At 36.9% G+C, this 25,684-nt stretch overlaps 1 protein-coding gene across 1 annotated transcript; it reads left to right on the forward strand.

Annotated features, from left to right (window-relative positions):
* Window positions 1-25,119, forward strand: cdh10a (cadherin 10, type 2a (T2-cadherin)). Its single transcript, XM_052548830.1, has 12 exons — window positions 1-132; window positions 8,541-8,901; window positions 15,175-15,469; window positions 17,801-17,920; window positions 19,145-19,312; window positions 19,789-19,976; window positions 20,059-20,312; window positions 21,049-21,185; window positions 21,287-21,408; window positions 21,517-21,625; window positions 21,810-22,061; window positions 23,048-25,119. The coding sequence occupies exons 2-12, from the start codon at window positions 8,683-8,685 to the stop codon at window positions 23,536-23,538; spliced, it is 2,355 nt and encodes a 784-aa protein (XP_052404790.1). The 5' UTR covers window positions 1-132; window positions 8,541-8,682; the 3' UTR covers window positions 23,539-25,119.
* The last annotated feature ends 565 nt before the right edge of the window (window positions 25,120-25,684 follow it).

The raw sequence follows: 25,684 nt of genomic DNA on the forward strand, positions 1-25,684 counted from the left end.
GCTGGAGTCTCACACACAACTGTAGTCAGTCTTGGAATCTGAGCGCTGCCAAGAGGCGAGTACAGAAGCCAGCGTCGTACTTCCATGAGGATGACATGCTCTCAGAAGAGCACAGGAGTCTGTTTTGTTAAGGTAAGAGCCTTATGCTTCGTACACTTCAGATAAACGCCAGCTAATCTGAATAGCATTTAAAAGGTGTTGCAATTTTATTACTAGTTTTAAATTGTTGCTGTAGAACAGACAAGAGGCAAACTCAAATTGAAATCGAAATACTTTGAAATGCTTCCTTCTGCATGTAATTGCATTTTTCCATGGTAACAACCTCAACAACCTCATAATGGATTGGATTTTTAATGTAATAGATTTGAATGGCTTTTGACCTCTGTCATAATGCCACAGACATGCCAGATCATATAATCTTACATGAAATGCCAGTCATCTGCTCTTTTATTTAGATATTTGTAATCTATCTATCTATCTATCTATCTGCAAAATGCATACATCATTATACCGTAGTTAGTCTTGTTTTATTTTATACTATATATATATATATATATATATATATATATATATATATATATATATATATATATATATATATATATATATATATATATATATTAACACAGTGTCTAGTCTAGTTAAACTTTACCACCCACTGGAGTCATGACGGCAGTTGAAGTTTCTAAAATCCTCCCTCTATCTTTAAGCGTTTAATCACCCCGTTGTTTTTTTACATGGAGGTGTGCACATGTGTTTAGAGGTTTGCATGCTTGTTTGATCCTTGACATAAAACATATCACAGCCGACTAAGGGAAAGTGCTTTCATGCACCACTGTCTCTGTTTGTGATCCTCAACCCGGGTTTTAGCTAAAGCGGTGCAGATTCTGTACAATGTTGGCATGGCTGTAACACTAAACCTGCATAAGCAGCGCTCAGTGTTTGAAAGTCTTCGTTTTTTTTCTAGCTTTCATGTCAGTTGTTTGCACCACTTGTGAGTCTGGAAGTTTAATGTAAGACTGTAGACAAATCCCTTTGAGGGCTGAATCGCCAATAAGGATTGATTCTTGTCTGTGTACTTAAAAAAAAAAAAAAAAAAAAAAAAAGGAATGGCTGTACTTCTGAACTCAGCCAATATATGCAGACTGTGATTTATACGTCTGACATGAACACATAATGACATGACTGTTTCACACAAATTAAAGCGCACACTTCCTCTGAGCCAGTGTCAGATGTATAATTGCCTTTCAACACTGAGATAAATCATGAGATAAAGCCCCACTTGCTTCCACTCAGGGAAGCTCTTTCCCTCTATCTCTTTCTGTTTCTGTCTTCTGATATCATCCCTCCAATTTGCCTCATAATGAGGTGAAAGATCCAACCAATGTATTTCTTTTCAGGGAAGTACTATAATCATATTTACGCCCTGACCTGAGAAAGTGACCTATAAAAATACATTTTAGGAGGTCAAGGACTGTTCATCTAGCGTCCGTCTGAATTCTAGTCACCAGTAAAACCCCTAGCAATATTAGCCAGCATTTCCAGTATCTGCAAACGTGTACCAGGCAGCCCTCCCTTCCTCTTTGCCCCTCTCTGACAACACACATAATTTTTTTAATCAGACAAGACCTCCGTCAGCTCCTGCCGAATCGCACTCTTGAATTCATTAGATCCTCAGAGCCACACAAAATCAGAGAAAGTGTTCTATCTAATAACTCCGGGTGTAAATGATTGCCTTGAGTCTGTGAACCTGGCAGAATCAAAGCGGATCCTCCAGGCAGGCAATCAACATGGTGCATATCTGATCTGTACCAAAGTTTCAAAACAAAGAAGACAGGGCATTAATATTGCAAGGGAGAGGCCAGCTGTGAGAGCCGTCCAGCATGAGGGATGGAGTGATGGGGAGATTCATACAGGGAGGAGAAGAGAGGAAAAGGTCTTGGGCTCCCCCAAGTGGTAACTGTTGCATATGTGGCTTGTTGTTGGTGTCAGAGTATTGGAAAAGAATCCCTTAAATGTAAATGTTTCCCTCTAGCACTTAAACATATGCAGTTATGTAGGTGATTTAAGCAGCTGTACATATGGCAAGGACGGTCATGGGCATAGAAATCTGCATTAGATTTGCATATTCACCTGGATAAGCACCAGAATCCAGGCAAAAAAAAAAAAAATTATATGTCATTAGAGAGACCAGATTTGGTTCCATGATAGCTTAGATACAAGTACTAAGTGTACTTGACTCTGAGCTGCAGGCATTATTGCTAAATCTCTAATTAATAGGTGATATATGGCACGTCCCGAAAGTGTATCTTATGCCCATCTCTCCTTTTCCCCGGCCAAATCACTGACCACTTACACCTTAAAATTCATGAGATGTCAAAGGCTGCTTATTATGCAGCGCACATCTAGGATTAATATTCTAATAAGGTCCATGGTAAGAGTTTAAATTATAACTGCAGCATTTAATCATAATAATAATCAAAGTGAATTACATGTTACAAAACAAAAATGGTTTTTATGCCAGCTGGGGGCAAGATGGGGAATTAACAAGGAAAACACAGCACTTTGTTAAACAATATTAAACAATGAAAAAATATATTTAGACAGCTGGTTGGCCACTGTTGTTATGTGTGAATGACGAATACAATGTGCATTTTCAAGAACTTTGCAAAAAAATGTGTTGAACTGGAAAGTATTTTAGTGAAAATGACTTTCCAATTGACAGGAAAGTTGTTCGATTTGAAATTATTCTGTATAAAAACAAAGGACGTTGGAATGTGATGAATTTTCTGAGATGTTAGAGGTCAGCAATGAAGTGGGAGCTCTGAAATACTTGATTATGATTGTTCAGTCGTGGCATTCCGTGGTCTGATATTTTTGAATAGAGTGAGAGTCAGTTTGGAAAGTAAAAATCCTATTAATTTTCAATAGGATAATTTATTTTAACAATTATAAGCCTTATAAGCCTTTAGACCCACTGTTCTGTGAGACATAAGGTTAATTGATGGTATATGCTTTTGTTGAAGCCCACATTATTTCAACTTATTTTTCTGATTTCAAATCCATGTTAAAACCCCCTATTTTCTCTTGCTCTTTTAACCTTTCGTAACTGCACTTAAGTTAGGGTGACAGTAGTTCAGATTTCCAAAAAGAGGACATTAAGGGGAGGAGTTCATGGGCGGAGAAAGGGTGGGGCTTTGACTAACAGTACTGTATATGCAGCTAGATTTTTTTTTTTATGTTAGGGGGGGGGGGGGGGGGTGAAATGCTCGTTTTCACTCAATATCCTGTTAATCTTGAGTACATATAGAGTAGTACTGCATCCTTCATAAATCCAAAAAGTCTTTAGTTTTATTATATTCATAAGAGAAAGATAGTCTGTACCGATTTTTCCCGGAAAAACACGACCTGCTGGAGGCGTGACGTGTGGGCGGAGCTAAAGAATCACGAGCGCGAATAGGCTTTTGCGTTGAGAGGATGTGGAAGCTGTGACATTACCGTGAGGGAAAACCCATCATCCGAAACAAACCATGGCTTACAGTCAGATTCAGCCGTATATTTATGATCCATAATCAGATCCAGAGGCTGAAACTGAACGAAAGCAGCAGCAGCAACGACTCGCTCCGAGCAGGGCTCGAACCCGGGTCTCTGGCATGGGAGGGGACGCACTAACAAGGAGGCAGAGATATTTTAAGCAGTTTTACTCACCGCCTGCGGTTCCAACACACGATCGTGACCCTTTTTCCTTGGGATTGCATCATTCTTAAGAAATAAATGATACGCAAATCCGTCGTCAAACTGGGCCTTGTGAACAAGCATCTTCGAAATGCAGGGAACAAACAAAAACACTTGCACAACTCCGTTGATGCTCTGTAAAAATAAACTCCATCCACTGGTCCCTTAATGCTGTTTTTTTTTGGTAATCTGTGCAGGGTTGTCTTGCCCTGGCAACCAAAAACACACTTCTTTTGTGACTTTTCGCGACGCTCTCGCTCTGATCAGTGAACGTCTGTTGTGCTGCTCAGCCTCGCTATACGGGAGCGCGCGCTCTTCCGGCAGAAGTGCCTTAGGACCCATATAAGGAAATTCCGCTCCATCTAACGTCACACAGAGCCATACTCGAAAAAAACTTTCCAAAACTTGTGACAAACCGGAAGGAGTATTTTGGTAACAAAAATACTTCTTCAAACGTACAACTTAATTTTTGAAACTTTGTCCATGTTTAGCATGGGAATCCAACTCTTTAACAGTGTAAAAAACTCAGTATGGATGAAATAGCATTTCACCCCCCCTTTAAATTAACATTTAACAAGTAGAAATAATAGAAAGAGGGTCATTAGAGGGTCATTTTTAAATAAAAATAACTAAGGCCATTATTTATAATAAATAAAAAGACAATAAGTAGAGAGAATAGAGAATGCTATAGTATTAGAGGCTATTCTTTCTATTTAGAATAGAAATAGAATAGAGATTGCAAATGTTAGAGCGTCAAGTTAAAAAAAAAAAAAAAAAAAAAACAAGAAGATGAAATTAGAATAAACATTAGAAAAGTTAGTGTTAGTGCTAGATTTAGAGGGTCAAATGAAGATGAAAGAGACATTTCTTGAAAATATCAAGGACTCAGCTGCTTGGATTGAGGCCCCCGTCCACACGGAGACGCGCTTTGCTGTAAATGCATACATTTTATATCGTATAGGCGTTTCCTCCACACAAATCCGCCGTTTTGGCATAGTGAAATTTCTCTCAGTCTCTGAGTATTTTACTGGATATTATTTTGAAACTGGGTCCCAGAGTGGATAAATCTGAAAATGCAGCCGATGCGTCATCAGCCCACGTCTCACCCACACACTGCAAATTCACATAAAACATTAAAAACATAAAAAAATAAAAAATAAATAATAAAAAAAAAACACTGAACGATTGTCTATTTATTACTAACATTAACACAGATTAATAAATGTATTGTTCCATGTTCGTTTGTATACCACGCGAAAGGTTTATGCGCATAGTCCAAATATTCCTCTCCATTTTTAGTGTATCTCTGTGGCAGAATTACAGCACCAAATACTGGTCTAGCACGTATACCACTTTGTTTTGTGTAGGTTTTGTGTGGACACATATTTCTTGAGACGAAAAAAAAATAAAAAAGATTGGATAGGGAAAGCTCTTGGCTTCGTGTGAACATACTGTAGCCTGAGTTGGGCAGGTCATTCCACCAGAACGGAACAGTTAATGTAGAAGTCCATGAAAGTTTCATCATAGAATGCAAGATGTTTCAATACAAAAATTTCAGTCAAATGTCATTATATTTCATCAATATTTCAATCTTTTAACCCACTTGGGAAAATCCACCAATGGCCCATTTCAGAGAAATCTCCACCAATTAGAGAACTTAACTAAATTGTGCCAAAAGAAACACTCAAACAAATATATATACGGGTATATATATATATATATATATATATATATATATATATATATATACACACATATACATATATATATATATATATATATATATATATATATATATATATATATATATATATATATATATATACATATACATATACATATACATATACATATATATATATATATATATATATATATATATATATATATATATATATATATATATATATATATATATATATATATATATATATATATATTTATATATATAACAAATATATTACACCAAAGTCTGTATTGTTCGCAAAGCTTCATGGGATTGTAGATATTTCACTTGTTAAATCCATTAATTACAGAGTCTTGAACCTTTGAATTTTCAAATATATATTTTTTTCCTTCAAATCTAAGTTTGCAATACTGTAATTCAATGAAGCTGATTGTTTCGGTCCATGGCTTGTGATGCATTACAAGAAAAAATCAAATAAAATTTGTATGGGAAAAATACTTCCGGAACTTCCATCATTTTGAATCAGCTATTGTTTGTACTGAAAATAACCTCAGATCTCAGATTATCTTAGTATTAATGTCACTGCAATTATGTTTTATTGTTAGGCTAAATCTAATTGACTATTTTTGTCTTACAGGAAGCTATGGGATAAATGAAGTCAAATCAATATTTACTTTATACATATTTATTTATTTATTTGGCTTGTAGCCATGTAACTTGAAAGCTAAGGTGGACCCTGCTGTCCATGTTGAACAATGATGTGTTTGCTTAAAGTAAATTCAGAAAAATAATAGTGGTGTTAAATATCACTCGGGACAGGCATTCAAACATTTAGCAACATTAAAACTCTGTTTGCTACATTTAAGGAGATGCTCGTGAAAAATCCTCTCTAAAAGGTGAAAAGGAGGTGAGCAATGTTTCACTTAGTCCCAGTTAATTGAATGTATCGCACATTGGCTGTCATGCTTAAACACTCAGCCTGAAAGCTCAGGAATAGACACAGTGGCAGGCCACTCTGCCAGCAGCAATCACTATTTGAGGCAGCGAGCAAGAGCTTTTAGGTCGTGTGACCAGCATTTGAATCCAACCCTAGTCATTCAGTGACATATAATCAAGGTCTGCTATTGATCCAGCTACGTACGTTGATTTCTCTCGGCTCTGATGTAGCTATAACACCCGTACTATAGTACTCCCTCTGGAAATCGATTTAGATGTGGAACATATTAAGAGGACAAGGGAATAAGAAGATGACATTGGAATGAGAATCAATTTGTGAATAAGGGTTGTCACTTCATTCGCTCGCAGACTTTGTTTTAATCATTGTTTGAGACTGCAGAAAAAATCCACATGAGATGCAAACGTTCTCTCGATCGATAATGACGCTGAGGGCCTCGACCGGATAACAGTCAGAGGTTTTGTTGGAAATAATTGGTCTCTGTCACCATGACAGCCTGGACTGTAAAATTTCCTTCATGTTTTTAGCCATTAGTCTAATTATATAGCTACTAGATAATCATGTATGCAAATTTAACTCTAACCCCAAACCTGAACCTCAACTCTAAACTTAACCTCAGTACAGGATTGAAAGCAGATCCTGACAGATAGCAATATTGTTTGTAGCAACTTGGTCTATTTCTTTATATATGACTATTGACTATATTTATTTAATATTTTGGCATCCTTTTGTTTAATAAGTTTGAATAAGGAAATATTTCATTTCATTATGTAAGTGCACACAAGAATCGACTGTATATATATATATGAAGAAAAATATAATGCAACGTCACAAACCTAGATATAATAATAATAATAATAATAATAATAATAATAATAATAATAATAAAAACATGGCTACAATGGTTAGGCAATTTTAAATATGATTATAAAATTCATATAGCAAAAAAGAAAAATTATTAAAAAAAATCACATAAAAATAAATGTTTTGAATATGTATTACTGCACACACAGGAATACGGAGAGGCTTCGGACAAGAATAGGATATTACACAATATCCTTTTTTTATCAATCATGATGACATTTTTTTTTTTTTTTTTTTTTTTGTAGGCTACTGCTGAGACTACACTAGTGATGGTAGAAGTGAGGCTTTTTGAAATAAACAGAAATAGTTGCATCGCAAAATGATTAATGTGTCAACATCTGATGTTTAAAGCTCCATAAATTCAATAAGAACAAAGCAAAATATGTTCAGCAGGGGTTCTGGAAAACAGTTGCAAGTCTTTTCATTAATTTGTAACCTTAATTATGTAATTTAATGACATAAATACCATAAAACTGTATATCTGTTACTGTATATGTAGTCTTTTATTTTTGTATTATATATATATATATATATATATATATATATATATATATATATATATATATATATATATATATACCATATTTTATATATACCATATTTTATATATACCATATTTTTGCACCTGAGTATAAGTCGCATCAGTCCAAAAATACATCATGACGAGGACAAAAACATATATAAGTCGCACTGGACTATAAGTTGCATTTATTTAGAACCAAGAACTAAGAGAAAATATCACCGTCTGCAGCCGCGAGAGGGCGCTCTATGTTTTCAGTGATAGACTACAGGAGCACTGAGCAGCATAGATCGCCCTCTGGCGGCTGGAGACGGTAATGTTTTCTGTTGGTTCATTTCTCTCAGTTCATGTCAAATTAATTTTGATAAATAAGTCGCACCTGACTATAAGTCGCAGGACCAGCCAAACTATGAAAAAAAGTGTGACTTATAGTCCGGAAAATATATATTATTATGAAGGTTGTAAAAAACAGAACATTTTGGCTTAACAGATGAGAAAAGTGTGTCTGGACCATAACCCAGACCTGGCGTACTATGCCATCTTAGCAGTGTTTACCGATGAATGCATTTCTGTTAATTGCATGGCTATGTTATATGCAAGGGTTTGTGTGAGACTACATGTTTGATCTTCTGTGAATAGAATACTGAATGAACGCCCTGTGAGATACACTCTGTGAACAACAAAGGGATTACAGTGTAAGAAACGGGTGTTGCATCTTGACAAGGGCTGCAATGACCTCCAACACACTGTAACTTTTTTGCTTTGATTATTTTTTATAGGGAATCAAAGGAGGATCAAAGGCGACTCTACAATGTCAGCATTGCTGATGTCGCCATCTGCATTACTTTCAATTCAGGACTGCCCTCCGTTCATAGCTTATTCATAAGGAGTCACTGTCGTCGTGCCAATCGATTGGCTGCAATGATAATGAATCACTTCCTCTGGCTGCTTCCACTGGTCTTTCCGCACCTGAGCTCTCCAGTCATATTGCTAGAGAAGAGTGATGGAAATCTCTTTCACTGGAACCATCTGATGAAAGGAGATAAATTGGTGCTGCACAGATCCAAAAGGGACTGGATGTGGAGGCAGTTCTTCCTGTCGGAGGAATACACAGGGAGTAACTATCAGTATGTCGGCAAGGTGAGTGTCCACGATAACATTGGCTCAGAACGAGCCTGCTTTTCTAGCAAAACAGGGCTTGGAGGAGATGCAAATGCCTGATTTTTGCATTCCTCTTTTTTTTCTGATTTTTGTTTTATTTTTCTGAGCTTTATATGTTTTGACACTGGATTTGAAAATGGCGCAGTGTGGCAGGCACTTTGAAAAACTTGATGCCATAATCAAAGAATATAAAGTAGCACAAATATGAATTACACACTCACTGAGGCATGAATATTCACAGAGGCAGAGAGACTGAAAGTAAACTAGAGTTGGAGAGAGTCGTTTTGAGACAGAATATTTTGTAGCAGGGTTTGGTTTTTTACTGCTCTCATTTCCAGGACAAAGTGGCTCCGCAGAGACCTGACAGGAATCAACAATTATGGGCTATTTCACTCACTCTTTTTCACCTCACCACTCACCACCCCATTGACTTCAAACCCGTCTGCAGTGGCTGTGTGAAGGAAGGGACTGCAATTCATCAAGCCGCAGTTCAGAGGCATGCTATATTAATGCCACATTGAATTACATGAAAGAGAAGTCCATGGTGACATTCAGCAGCAGACTGTGTTGTATACATACAAAAAGCATGGAATACGACAAAGACACCAAGAGCTGTACTTTTTCTTTCAAAATTTTATTATTGTTTAGCACATATAACACATACTAATAACACCATAAAAAAGAACATTTGGATGACTTGGTCAAAGGTTACTTGGAACATATTTTCTGAACTTTGGGCATGCTAGTCTAAGTGCTTTCGATTTTTCTTTTTTTTTTATGAAAGTATAAGGTATTTTCTGTGAGTGTGCAAGACTGCCTGGATAAAAGTGCAATGATTGTAACTTAAAAAATACATCAATGTTGTGTTTACTTTTACGACAATACCTCAAAATATGGCAATGAGAAATACCAGTTTCCTTTCAGTCTGTCACGTTCTACATTATGTCAGAAAGAGACTGACGAATGGGATCTTGCCCGAGAGCCCAATCACCTTCGAGTGGTTACAAAACGAGCCAATGGTACACCAAGTATTTGCATCACGGGCTCTGCCCCGCAGAGCGGGTATATAAGGAGCAGCACGAGGAACTCTCATTCAAGCTTTGGGTTCGGAGCCGAGCACATCGCTTGCTGCTTTCAAGTGATTCAAGAGTGTTTCAAGACAAATTAACTGGTGTTGGTGTGACGGCGCAATTCAGCGGTTTGTCTGGGTTTCCTGCGTCAGCTCCCGCGTTCCCCTGAGCACTTCAGCACTTTTAAAAGAGCGTTTTTCTATTAAGCTAAAAGAGTAACAGAATCCAGAATCCTTTGTTCTCATTTATTTTCTGTTCCGCCACTGGCCCTGCAGCTCTTGTTCCCCCTCTACCCTTGCCAGTTTACATGCAAAGCAGACTCGAGAACCCTTCGCCTTCTCATGCCCTCTTTGCTACTTGGAGTCAGACAAGTGCCCGCACTCCGCCCCCGCTAATGGACGCTATGCCTCCCATGCTGGGGCTGTCTGCTCCACCTCAGTGCCCCACTGTTTGTATGCCTGTAGTCCCCTTGACCCCGCTGGATCGGTTCCTGGGAGTCTGGCTAGAGATTCCCAGGTCATCCCGTTGGCTCATCCGGATGATTAGGCTCAGCTAAGCGATTCAGTTTGCCCGGCGTTCGCCTTCAGGTCAACTGGAAAAAGAACAAACTCTGCCCTGTGCAGAGGATCTCTTTTCTTGGTATGGAAATAGACTCGGTCGCCATGTTCCCGCAGTTTACAAATGAGCGCGCACAGTCACTGCTGAATTGACTGAGACAATTTGAGGGCAAGAGAGCGGTTCCACTGAAACGGTTTCAGAGGCTCCTGGGGCATATGGTCATACTGCTTGGGTTACTCCATATGAGACCGCTTCATCCCTGGCTTTATGACCGAGTCCCGAGATGGGCATGGCAACTGGGCATGCTCCTGGGCATGCTCCTTTCCAAACTTCTTAAAAACTGCAGTTGTTAAGCCCCTCTAAAAATCAAGTCAGGAATCTTGGTGTGATTCTGGAGACAGACCTTAGTTTCAGTAGTCATGTCAAAGCAGTAACTAAATCAGCATACTATCATTTAAAAAACATTGCAAGAATTAGATGTTTTGTTTCAAGTCAAGACATGGAGAATATTTTCACTGTTTTTTTTATTTATTTTATTTTATGTAAAATAATTTTTTAACTGTTTTAAATTCATTTTAAATAAGTAATTTTGTTATAATAATATATATTTTTTTAAATAAACTTGCCTTGCCTATAACCTGTGTCCAGACATGTTGCAGTGTCAACAGATGCCTCAGCCACGCAACTCGGTCGCTATCTCCTCTTGTGGAGCCAGACGCATCTGAGGACGCTTCATGCCATTCACATCCCAGACAGGCTCAATCGAGCAGCCGACGAGCTCTCACGGCAGCAGTCTCGTCCCTGGTAATGGAGACTCCGCCCCCAGTCGGTTCAGCTGATTTAGCACGGACGCTCTGGCACACAGCTGGCTGCTGGGCCTGCGCAAGTATTCACCCAGTGAGCCTTCTTGCACAGACGTTGTGCAAGATCAGGGAGGACAAGAACAGGTCCTAATGGTTGTGCCTTTTTGGCCAAGCCAGACCTGGTTCCCCAAACTTGTACTCCTCGCGACAGCCCCTCCCAGGCCAATTCCTCTGAGGAAAGACCTTCTTTCTCAGATCTGGCACCCAAGTTCCCATCTTTGGAACCTACATATGTGGGTTCTGGGCGGGTCAGCTCAGGTGGTAGCTACCATCACTTTAGCTAGAGCCGTGTTCACCAGACAAGCCTATGCTTTGAAGTGGAACCTCTTTGTCACTTGGTGTTCTTCACGGCGACCCGATCGTGTCAGTGCTTTCCTTTCTTCAGGAGGGGTTGGAACAAAGGCTGTCTCCTTCCCCCATCAAGGTCTATGTGGCCGCCATTTCGGCTCAACATGAACCTGTTGAAGGTAAGTCTCTTCGGAAGCACGATCTGATCATCAGGTTCCTGAGTGGAGCAAAGAGGTTCAATCTGCCTCACCCTCAGCAAGTTCCCTCTTGGTACCTCGCAGTGGTTCTATCGGCACTGCAGAGGCCTCCCTTCGAACCCATGCTCTCAGTAGAGCTAAAGTTTCTATCTTTGAAAACTTTGCTCCTGATGGCTTTGGCTTCCGTGAAGAGGATCGGGGACCTGCAGGCATTTTCGGTTGATGAAGCGTGCCTGGATTTCGGGCTGACCAACTCTCATGTTATCTTGAGACCCCGGCCTGGGTACATGCCCAAAGTTCCCACCACTCCTTTTAGGGATCAGGTGGTGAACTTGCAAGCGCTGCCCCTGGAGGAGGCAGACCCAGCCCCGGCGCTGCTCTGTCCAGTACGTGTGCTCCGCACCTACGTGGACAGAACTCAGTGCCTTAGGACTTCAGACCAGCTCTTTGTCTGTTACTGAGAAGGGAAGGGAAAGGCTGTCTCCAAGCAGAGTTTATCCCACTGGATAGTGGATGCTATTATCCTGGCTTATCAGGCTCAAGACCTGCCATGCCCCTTAAGGATGAGAGCTCACTCAACTAGGAGTGTAGCTTCCTACTGGGCGTTGGGGCATGGCACCTCACTAACAGTCATCTGTAAAGCTGATGGCTGGGCGACACCTAACACATTTATAATCTCCGTGTAGAGCCTGTGTCCTCCCGGAAACTCGCTCCTTCAGGCCAGTAAGGACCTGCTCGGTGTCAATCTGCTTGCTGCACCATTCCACTCCACGGACTGGATGCGTGCACTATTCCCCTCAGGTGAGTTCCTCAGTTCAGAACCCTGGGTTCATCCAGCACTGTTGATGTCCAGCACTTGCGTACATGCCCTTTTGGTCAGCCCTGTGTGGGACTAGGTGCCTCCATGTGTTGTGATTCCCCTTTCTGGGCAATTCCACATGTGTATGTCCACAGTAAGTCTCTTCATAGCATGTGTCTTTCCCTTGGCAAGCCCCTTGCCAGCTCTGTCGTTGAAACTTCCTTATATACCCGCTCTGCGGGGCAGAGCTCGCGATGCAAATTCCGCAGATCAAGGTACTTGGCGTACCATTGGCTCGTTTTGTAACCACTCGAAGGTGATTGGGCTCTCGGGCGAGATCCCATTTGTCAGACCCTTTCTGATGTAACGTTTCCATTCCCTCCTTCAGGGAATGAGAGTTACATACGAAACCGAGATGTGTCCAATATCAAATGGCATAACAAGCTGTTTTGTACAAATGTCTGGATTAGGCAAACACTGGAAGTCGCGCACACTGAATCAATATATTGATACTGATTTGAGTATTGAAAGTATCGATACTCAAATAAAAAAAATATCTATTGTTTCTAAGGTGTTTTATTTACCAGTGAACAAAAAACAACAATTAAAGCACACATTTTTTTTTTTTTACTTAAGTTGTTCAAATATAGTATTTGTAGATTTCCAAGTTTATCAGTAAACAAACTTTAACCATACGTAAAAAAAGAAAAAAAAGAAAACATAATTAGTTGAAATTAAGGCGTACTGAATGTTAAAATGGGTTTCAAATATAAAGTGAAGTGGGTATAAGTAATTTAATGATATAATCAATTTCATAATTTAAAAGTTCCGTTTTTTAAGTATCAAATCATATTTATCAAATAAATAGTTTGCAACATTCTGCTTTGTGATGTTTTCCTATGTTTTTCATTTGCCCTCTCTGTCAGTCAGTGTGGAAAACATAAAATGTTATGAGATCCTGCTGAGTGTGTTTGAAGGGTCAGCTGGTAGATATAGCTGGTAAATATCAAATCTGTGCATTGCGACACAAAAACTTGTGTTAAGTCACAGTCTGCTTTCTATCTATGCAGCTTTGCTCAGATAAAGACAGAGGGGATGGAACTGCCAGATATGTAGAATCAGACCACTCTCTCTCTCTAAAAACAGCCTTTAGAGCCCAGGATAAATGCATTAAATAAATCTGACCAGATGCTGGACCTGCATCTGCACACATAAATGCATGAAACACCAACTTATTCTTTCTTTCTTTTTTCAATCTGTTGAAACCTGTTAGAACCCATAGAGTCTCATCCCACTGGTTGAAATGTAATTAAGCATCAGAAAGTGACAGTTAGACAGCTTTAGGGCAAATAAACTCATTTAAGGGAAACTAAATGACCCAACTAGTGCGGTATATCAGAGTGATTCTTCAGTTAGGGGAACTTTTCTGTCCCCTACTAAGATTTTAAAGAAAGATAATATGACTGTGTCTTTTTCTAATTACTTTTACCCAATATTTAAGAGGGCTGAAATTAAAAATGTTCTATTTTAAGGCTTGTTCATTTATCCAGATTTTAAAAACTTTAATCAATAATGAATGAAATTATAAAAAATAATTTCATAATTCTAAATAATAATTTCATAAAAATAAATTCCAAAATTCACATTTCCATTCCCCCCCCATAAATTTACATTTTATTTTACAATAATAAACTTTTGTATTATCTTACAGTAAACGGTTTATTTTACAAAACCAACCTTTATTCACTGCTAGTTAACTTTACTTTTGCTAGTTACTTCTCTCTCAAACAAAGTGCCATTATTATCACGTTATTTCAAGACGTCAAACATGCTAAAGGTTTTATTAAGAAAAGGGCAATAAATAAAATAAATAACTAAAACGTTGAAAGACTACAAAATATTAGCGATTTAGTTTCTAACATCAGTGATGAGATCCAGTTTTATGGGTTTATTCTAAGTAGAAGGATGACAATATGGACAACGATAGCAATAAATACAATTTGGATTTGAATTATCACTATTAAAATGAAAAGTCATGTAACTCAATCATGTTCTAAAAGGAAGAACATTTTATATTTTTAGCAATGCAAATGGAAATGCAATGAAAATGCAGTGGTAAAAACTGACTAAAAGCTTCATTAGTATTTAATGGAATATGTTCTGAAGACTTCTACTCTTAAGACTGTGGCTTTTATGAGTTTCTATTGTCCCTAGAGAGCTTTCCCACCAAAAGATGATTCTTCTAAGCTGCTAACCATGATTGAAAACAAGTCTAGCTGAAGTCCGCTGGTTAATAAAACACGACAGCATATCATATTAACATTTTGCTGAAGGAAGGACTTTCTATTACTCTACTAGTGTTTGTTCACAAATAATGTGCCAATAACAATATTCACAAATAATGTGCCAAATATCTAATTTGTGCATTGCGACACAAAAACTTGTGTTAAGTCACAGTCTGCTTTCTATCTATGCAGCTTCGCTCAGATAAAGACAGAGGGGATGGAACTGCCAGATATGTTCTCTCTGGGGAAGGAGCAGGCACAATTTTTCGTATCGATGAGAAGTCTGGGGATTTACATGCTACACAGAGACTGGACAGAGAGGAAAAGGCCTCTTACACACTGCAGGCCCAGGCTTTCAACAAAATCACGGGCCTCCCTCTGGAGCCTGCCACTGAATTCATTGTCAAGATACATGACATCAATGACAATGAGCCCAAATTTACCAAGGCTGTCTACACTGCCAGTGTACCTGAAATGTCAGACGTCGGTGAGTGAATGAAAATTACTTTTTCTCTCGGTGTTGTTATTTGAAGTGCATTTACTGTCATGCTGGAATACTGCACCAGGGTGTGATATTCCTGTCACTGCAGTGTTTTTAAGGTCATGGATGCCTCAGTGCTGTTGGTTTTTCAAGAGATTATTTTTTTTATTTTTTGACTAGTTTTTGGAGCATGTAGTGTTATGAAGTGGAGCATTCAGACAACAGTGAGCTAGACTTTCACAATATTTTGTTGTTGTTGTTTTGCTTGTTTTATTAGGGTAATTTTGTTTCAGCTTTGATTTAAGTATTTATCTTGTCTTGTTAAGTTTAGTTTTTTAGGGGTGTTTTGGCTTTATTAAAGTCTTTATCATGTTGTCCTGTCATGTTATTTAACATTACTAGGGGAAACTTGAGTTAGACTGAAACAAATATTTGTTTTGGTGTGTGTTATTAAGTTAAGTTCGGTATTGAATGGCTCTGCATTATTATTATTATTATTATTATTATTATTATTATTATTATTATTATTATTATTATTATTATTTTGGTGTGTCCCTAAACAAAAAGAATGTGATGCTCTAGAGAGCTCTCGAGACCATAACAAACTAGGATAATGCTAAATGAGTACACGTATTTCCTTTTTATTATTTGGTGTTTGTTGCCACATAAGTAAATATAAATATTTAAAACAAATAAGACTAGTATCATGGTTCTATTAATAATCAGAAATAACCATATTACCTAAACATAGCAGTTTTCTAGGAATGTGCATTTAAGGTAGTAAAATGCAAATATATGTAAACACTAAAACCAGTGCCCGCAAGGCACTGCCTCTCTTGAGTCCTGATGTAGTGCCTGATGGAAGAGATTCTATTTGCTCATCTTATCACATTTACTATTTACATCTAATTCCCATTCTCACATCATCTATCACCACTGTCTCACACAATCAGTGGCTCTGTGCTAGCAGTGACACTGCACCATACATATTCACAGGACATGCATATTCAGGAGATTCATGCTGCTTCTCAGTAATATCATAATAACCTCTGGTTATCCCGTTTCCAATCAAGTCAGTCCTCAAGCAGTGAAGCAGTCTGTTTGATATTGTCTCCCCAAAGAAAATCTAATGATGCTCTTCCTTCTCTGATATGGGTTCTCATGTCCAGTTGGAATCTATTATAAGGGACTGTAAATCTTATTTATGAAATTATTGCCCTCAATCAAGGGGGAACTATCATCATATTATGAAGCACTCGTTACACTCTGACACACAATCCAAGGACAAAACCAATTCCATTAGTGTTTTCCAATTTAAGGAATGATGGTAAATCTAGGTTAGAGGCACTGTAGCCTTTGAACCATAATGAATGTTAATAATCCAGTTTTGAAAACAAAACAATGACCAAACTATTTGCTTTGTTTTCATGACTGTACCCCTTGATAGTAAATTTATTGAGTGCTTGGTTCTTCACATTTGAGAAATGTAATATAATATAAATGTATTTCCAAACACAATCCTTCCCCCAAAAAAAGTCTTATATAGAGGCTAATCACTTTAAATGTAATATTGAAGTGACTATGTCTTCTCCACTGCTACCCGAAGGAATATTTTATTGCTCAGAGGTTGCTCTTTCACAGTTCTGCAGACTCGGTTATGTTCTCAATTATGCTTAATTGAAATATTGACTTTGCCTCAGATGCTTATCCTAAAATGCCTATAAGGAGAAATAAATATTGGCATGCGGTAAGTCAATAAATGTAATGTATTTAGGTTTAAGAAGAATCTGATGAGAAGTATTAAATAAATATAGTAAAGTTACTTGCAGACTTTAGTATTTAGAAATTTTTATTTACACTGTTGATGTTACACTGTTGACTGTCAGCATAAGAAAGGAGACTTAAGGCCCGTTCACACCAAGCACAATAACTATAAAGATAACGATAAGATATAGTTCTAAAAATCGTTCTCAATATTAAAGAATAGCAGAGTCCACACTACAACTACCGTGTAACGATAAAGGCATAGAGAAACGGTATCGTTGGAATCATTTTCAGGACGATTTTTTTTTTTTTTCAGCTGAACATTGACATCCAATCAGAATCAATCCTTCTATAACGAGCTACAGGATTTAAAGCGACAGACGCACGTGCGCTCAGAATAAACTAATATCGTTATCTTTATAGTTATCTTTATAGTTATCTTTATAGTTAACTAATAACATCTATAATCAAACATCTCCATTTGCTCTCCTCTCCATTCTCTAAACTCTTCTTTCTTTCTTTCTTTCTTTCTTTCTTTCTTTCTTTCTTTCTTTCTTTCTTTCTTTTTTATAGGTACTTTTGTAATAGAAGTCAATGCCACTGATGCAGATGATGCCACATATGGGAACAGTGCTAAACTTGTGTACAGCATTCTGGAAGGGCAGCCCTACTTCTCTGTGGAGCCAGAGACTGGTGAGTCCTCCAAACATCTTGCTGAAAACATATTCTCTGCTGACATACCACTACTATGTATGCCTGAGGCTATTTGACAAAGTGAGGCAGGGATGTGATTTTTTTTTATGTGGAATGTCTGAACCATAAAGATCACACACTGCTGCGCCTGGTTAACACATCCAGCTACAACAAGAATATTTGTTTTACACGAAATGGAATAAAACTTTGAATTGGAGCAAATTACTATGCTTGGCTTGTTTTATTACTTTTGCTGGGAAGAACAGAAGTTAAGGTTGATAAATGTTGCAATATAAAGGTTATGGATAAAAAAAAAATATTAAGATGAAGGTATAAATACAAACCCAAGAAGGAATAGAAAATACTGGCTCTTTAAGAAAGTATAGTGCTATAAAACAAATATATTATTAGAAAACAAAAATATTAAAGGTATATATAATGCACATTATGAACATACATATTATGCTCTTTTACAAAGTCTTGATTTTGTTTTTGGGGTGTAGAGCAGGCTCTCATACTAGGTTGTTTGAAAAACACATTATTTTTCACATATTTTACATTATTACAACACCTCAAAATCAAATCAATTTGAGCGTGATTTAAACCTGGATGATTGTAACCACTCTAAGTTTGTCTGTCTTGGGAAAGCTAATGTGTCTCCAACATAATGATAACACTCATTGTCTTCTCTAGTACAGCACAACAAGGTATCGTCCCATTCGTCAATATTTGTGATATCACAAATCCCGGAAAATATCAGTTTTAGTCAAAACGAGTCGTTTGTTGTAGTTTTTGAAAAGTGAAATATTTTGAAAAAAAAAAAAATCTCCTTTTTGAATTGCACTTTGAGTGTTGTAACTATGCAGATATTTGTATGCTTTTACACAACAAATTTAAAGACTAACTTAAGTTGAAAAAGTGAAAAAGCATTAAAAAAAGTTACTGTTTAGTATGCAGTAGGTTACCTGGAAATAAACTGTGAATAAATTGTGGATAAATAAATGATTATATACATGTGCTTTGGGAAAAAAAGTAAGAATGTATCATAATAAATGAAAAAGTATCTACATAAAAGGTGCAATATGGATTATTTATTTTATTAATAATAAATGCAGAATATGCAGTGTGTGTATGGAGAATTTGATTTACATTTACATTATATACATTAGGATATTACAATATTATGTTTTTCTGCTTTTTGATCATACTACGTTTTCTGTCCAGGAATTGTCAGAATAGCTCTTTCCAATATGGATCGAGAAGTGAGGAAGGAGTATCAGGTGGTTATACAAGCGAAAGACATGGCAGGACAGATGGGTGGTCTGTCTGGAACCACTATGGTCAACGTCACCCTTACAGATGTTAATGACAGCCCGCCACGTTTTGCTTACAGTAAGATATCACTAAATTATGATTAAGTGCTTATTAAGCACTTATTAAGTGTTTTTGAAGTCAATGTGGATTGCAACCCATCTACTGTTTGAATAGTCTTTCTGACATATTGCATTTCTTGAACTCTGAATTGTATTTCTGATGTATTTCCAAGTGAGAAATAGTATAAAAAAAAAAAAAATCTAATTGTATGGAGCTAAAACAAATGTTGAGTTCACTTAAATTCTGCTTAATTAGCTGTTTGCAATTGGCAAGCTGTTGGCATTTTAGTTAAGCAAAATGATTAAAGATTTTTTGTTAAGAATAACATGCACCAATGAAAATACATCTAGTATTGCGCATTAAGACTGCTTTAAGTAATTGAATAGGGTAAATCTTGACTTTAAACACCATGAAGGGCTTAGAATTAAGACCAAAAAAGGGCATAAAATTGTGCTTATATGGTTGAAATGAACATAACCTCTTTCATTTTCAAGGTTCTTACCACCTAAGCACTTATGAGTCAGCAGAAATCGGATCAACTGTGGGTCGAATCAAAGCCAACGATGGTGACGAGGGAGAAAATGCTGAAATGAAATACAGAATTGTAGATGGAGATGGCAAAGAATATCTTGATATAATAACAGATGAGACAACCCAAGAGGGTGTTATCGTCGTCAAAAAGGTAAAACCCTGTATCGGTGTTTATGAATATGTTATGATTTATGATGCTTTGAAAACAAACATACTTATTGATCTTCATCCAGAAACTAGACTATGAAAGCAAGCGCGTTTACACAGTGAAAGTGGAGGTGACGAACACACACCAGGACCCCAGCTTCACTGATCTGGGCCCATTCTTAGACACAGCCATCGTCAAGGTCACTGCCAAAGATGTAGATGAGCCTCCTGTCTTCAGCAGGCCTCAGTATGTCTTTGAGGTCAATGAGGACACACCAAAGGGAATAGCAGTTGGAACTATTACAGCCTGGGACCCTGATGCCACACATTACCCAATCCAGTGAGCATTTGAAATATTTAATTATTCAACATTTACTGCAGGGACTTCACTAAAACGATTTGCACCCACGGTAGCATATGGTAGTTTATTTCCACACGCTGTCTGCACTGCACCCGATTCTCTAAATAAATTATGCAAATCAGATAACGGTGCACACACGCCCAACGAAAAAAAAAAAAAAAATCTGTTGAATGCAATTCCCAATCTTGCAGACTGGTATAGCTTCAGGTTGTGGAGGATGAATCTGACATAATTTAGTGCCTGAATCAACTCTTTAAAATGACAAAAATGCCATCGACCGCAGAAATAATATATCCAAACAGTGTGTTTGGATATATGCCCAGTTTTCGCTCTTCTTCTTTATTTGATTATCATACGATGAATTGCTGATGCCATGATGCCTAGAAAATGTACACAAACACCAATAGTGCTGACTTTTGGTGTGTAATATATTATCTATAAGCCTAATTTGCATGGAAAATATTGGTATGCAGCAAAAAGGATGACCATTTGAATATGTATGTCAAAGTGCTACATGCAGATTGTGCAAATTAAAATGGTTCATACAGTACAGCAAAGTGTCACAGTAATCTCATTTACAATAATAGCCTGACAGTTGGCATTTGTCTAATATGATCCAAGTTATAATATGCAATGGCTGCCCTTCTTTAAATTTCATGGAATGTGAGTGACTGTTGTCATTTTTTTTTCCTTTCTTTCTTAAACGTGCCCATAGATATGCAATAGATCAACACACAGACACTGAGAGACTCTACCACATTGACCCCAAGAATGGATCCATCACAATTCTTAAGTCTCTTGACAGGGAACTGTCAAAGTGGCACAACATCTCAGTCCTGGCCAGTGAAATAAGTAAGTGAGCACATGCATAACGAAACAGCCTGGTGACACATCATATAATGTATATATACTGCCTTCTTTACATTGTGATAATCTTTACGTTATTCCTCTAGATAACCCTCATCAAAGAAGCCGTGTTCCTGTCTTGATAAAGGTTTTGGATGTGAATGACAATGCGCCAGAATTTGCCATGATTTATGAGACATTTGTGTGTGAGAATGTCAAAGCTGGGCAGGTATTTATACTTTATCCTTGCTTATGACTGTTATGAATGTATCATTAAAAAAATGTGAATGCTTTTTATATAAAATGAAATGGTTCAAAAACCTGCCTACCATTCCAGCTCATACAGACTATCAGTGCCATCGACACAGACGATCCTCTTGTGGGTCACAAATTTGTATTCAGCTTGAGTTCAATGAATCCAAACTTCACCATCTTTGATAATGAAGGTGAATAAATCTTTCCTTTGACGTTTCAATCTCAAATCTTATGGAAAATGCATGTGTTTAATCTTCTTTTCTGTTTTGGCACCAACAAAAACAGCTTTATTTTTGCTGTTGTTTGACTCAGCATGAGATAATATCTTCAGCTCTGACTGTTTGAATGTTCTCTTAACCCCCACCTCTCCCAAAGATAACACAGCCAGAATCCTGACCAGAAGAAGTGGATTTAACAGGCGTGAAATGAGTGTCTACTATCTGCCAGTAGTTATCTCCGACAGCGACTACCCCATCCAGAGCAGCACCAGCACGTTGACCATTCGCGTGTGCAGTTGTGACGCCACCGGCAACATGCGTTCCTGCAGTGTCGACGCGTTGCTGCTCTCTGCTGGCCTCAGCACTGGGGCCCTAGTGGCGATACTTCTCTGTATCCTCATCCTGCTTAGTGAGTTAATGGCCATCGGATTTTAGAATTCACATCATAACCCAAGGCAGACTTATTATAGTTTTATTTATTTATTTATTTATTTATTTATTTATTTATTTATTTATTTATTTATTTATTTATTCAATTTGCCTTTTCAGGTTAGTTTAGTGTTCATTAGCTTCCATCTCCAGGTATTAGTTTTCTGGTTTTAGTATTTATTACAGTTTTTCAGTATTTATTTTAGTTTTAGTATTTTAGAACTTCCAAAGTTGAAATGTAAAAAAAAAAAAAAACATCTTTAATAGTGTTCATGTTCTCAGCACAGTCTAGTATTATTACAGTCTAGTGGTATTTTCTCATCCAATTCAGGAGTTGTATCAAGAATTTAATTGTGATTCACACTCATTTTTTATAACATAATTATGACAGAATTTATTAATTTTGAGTGTGAATCACAGTTGAATTCTAACAAAACCTTAAACTAAAGTTAGTTTAGGGATGATTTTTTTTTTTGTTTTTTTTTGTCATGAAAATGTATTTAGTTCAGTTTACTGTTGTTTTTCCCAGCAATTTATTTTAATTTTATTTTATTTTAATTTTAAATTAATGATATAAATAGCTACAAATATTTTCTTCCATATTGTGATGTATATCTGAGTAAAATGGATTAACCACAAATAAATAAATAAATAAATAAAGGAAAATCTGAATGAGAGATTGTAAAGGGCCAGGTTTTTAAGTGCGCTAAATGATTAAGTCCTGTAAACATCACAAGACAAGTCTGTCATTTAACTGGAAGATCCATTTTGAAAAACAAACAAAAAAAAAAAAAAACATACAAGCTAAAAAAAAATGTTCAACAAATGATTGCCATGTATGAATGAATTCTCCTCAATAAGATACATAAAATGCATTTACAAAATAAACAGGGTGAATTTCAATTTTTATGCCGACTTTAACAATAACAACACTGACCCAAGGTGTATCTTTTCACTCTTTTCCAGTGATCGTGGTGCTGTTCTCAGCTCTAAAGAAGCAGAGGAGAAAGGAACCGCTGATCATCTCCAAAGAGGACGTCAGGGATAATGTAGTCAGCTACAATGACGAGGGCGGCGGCGAGGAGGACACGCAGGCTTTTGACATCGGCACACTGCGCCACCCGGAGGTGATTGAAAGCAACAAGCTGCGCCGAGACATCATCCCAGAGATGCTCTTTCCCTATCACAGACCTTCACCCATGAAGGAGTGTGCCGATGTCAGAGACTTCATTATTAGCAGACTGCAAGAAAACGACACAGACCCTTTCGCGCCTCCCTATGACTCTCTCGCCACTTACGCATATGAGGGCAATGGATCAATTGCTGAGTCACTGAGCTCTCTGGAGTCCTCTGTGACTGAGGGAGACCATGAATATGATTACCTCTCTAACTGGGGCCCGCAATTTAAAAAGCTTGCTGACATGTACATCGGGAAGGATACGGGAGTTGCCATCTAGGCTCCTGTTCAATGACATTCTTATTATCTGTATGTACGCTCGGATCTCACTCTGCGCTCTGAGGCATAACTTGAAAAGGAAGAAAAAAAGGATACTTCACAAGTCCTCTTTCTTTGTTTTCTACCAACACAAGCAGAATTTCACTTTTATGATGGATTTTTTTCGTGGATGGTGTTGTGGTAAGGTGATTTTGTGTTAATAGGAGAAGTGATGGTGATTTTTTTTTTTTTTTTTTTTTTTTTTTTTTATTAGAAAAAAAAAAAACACTTGACTGAGGAGCAAAATAAATGAAGGATTTTGTGAATAAATACATGGACAGTGACATGACTGCCTTTAACTGACTGTAAAGGACTTTTCCCTGTTCCTCTTCCTTGATGATGGTGACATATCCTGCATCACAAATCACATTGTGCTACATTTTTTGTTCCATGATGTTATGACAAAAACAATTGATGAAAAATTAATTATGTTTCTTAGAAATTCTTCAAATGTATGTTTTTTATTATTATTATTTTATTTTTATTTTTTATGAATATTCGCCCCCTAGGCAAAAATAAAAGGAAATTTATCCAACTTTCTTTCTTTGATGAAAGAAAGGAGATTTTTATTTTTATTATAATTATTTTATTCAGTTACAGTGAATGGGAACTGAAGCCTTCAAGCCTACAAAAAAAATAAATAAATAAAAATAAGCAAAAACATAATAAAAATATAATACAAAAATATTTAATGTCTTTCAAAGTAATTTGATGCTTTATGTGAACATATATTTGAGTCCATTTTTAAGAATTTGAATCATCTTTTCAATGAACTGGTTGATTCACTTCACAAAATTGGTTTGAATGATTCATTTACAATTTAGATTGATCCTGTTCCCAACATCTTATCACTGGCTCAATTTAGGTAACATTATCTGTAAATAATGATTAAAGTTTGGTGTAAATCTCACGCAAAGCTAATTTTTGACTTCAGAAGGCTTATATTATTGCACGAATGTACTGTATGTATTCATTTAAGGTGATTTTGCAACCTTTTTTTTTATCTTGAAAGCTTCAGTTCTCATTCATGGTGATTGTATGGAACAAAGTCATTAGGAAAGTCTCCAGAATTTATGTTTCACAGAAGAAAGTAGGCTATGTCATACAAGATTGTAACGATGTGATGCTGAGTAAAGAATCAGAATTTTCATTTTTGGATATACTGTCTCTTTAACAGGACTTTCCATAAAGGGATTTCAGTTAAATTGTCTACATTTAAATGTGAGTGGAGAAATGTTTTATCACAGACTCAGCCTCTCTACACATTTTGTGAAGTGCTCCCTTGTTGAAACATAATTGCAGCATTATCATTACAGCACTGAAAGCTTACAGAGGAACAGGGGAGCATTTCTACATCTGTATGAGATGTAGTTCAATTCAACTTCATTTGCTTGTGTGAAGTTTGCTTAATTTGCAAAACTGCAGATTACATTGAAATCAAACTGGAATGCTGCAGTACACTGAGCTTGTGTGAATGAATGTTGTCAAAGTGTTTTATATTCACATTTTTTAAGTATATATTTTAATAAAAAATATGAATGCACTCATGGCCGCCTAACCTTTTCTGCTAACATAATTTTTTTTTTTTTTTTTTTTTTTTGTTAGGTTTCATTATATCTCTAGAACTCACAAAGGCCACGAATTGAAGGCTGACTGATGTTAGGTGGCATTTGCTGAGAGACAATCAGGGTTCTCTGCTGGGGATCTTCTAAAGCAAAATCTTTTTCCACTGTGGCCTGCCAAATTTTGGAATTATTTTGGCCTGTTTGGCCAATCTTAGCTGTGAGAATGCATTTGAATTTTCCCAGTGGAAACTTAACAGGTTCTGCATTCTCTAGAGCTACAGTAAAAGTATGTTTAATGTAAATGTTTAATTTAAACGGTTGCTGTTGTGTTGTGGAATAATTTATTTGTGCTGTCAAACTTTAGTTTCACAAATGTAGTTATTCTGTTTTGACAGCCAACGTAGAACACAGAGAGAACTCCTTTAATCAAATATTCTCTCAGATAATTTTTGACAGTTTGTTTTAAAAAAGGAACAACATGCACAGAATCATACTGCTGCAATAATCAGACTTTTTGAGGTATAATAATGCATAGTTTAATTG

The sequence above is a fragment of the Carassius gibelio genome, chromosome B2 (genome assembly GCF_023724105.1).
Source record: "Carassius gibelio isolate Cgi1373 ecotype wild population from Czech Republic chromosome B2, carGib1.2-hapl.c, whole genome shotgun sequence".
Lineage (NCBI taxonomy): Eukaryota > Metazoa > Chordata > Actinopteri > Cypriniformes > Cyprinidae > Carassius > Carassius gibelio.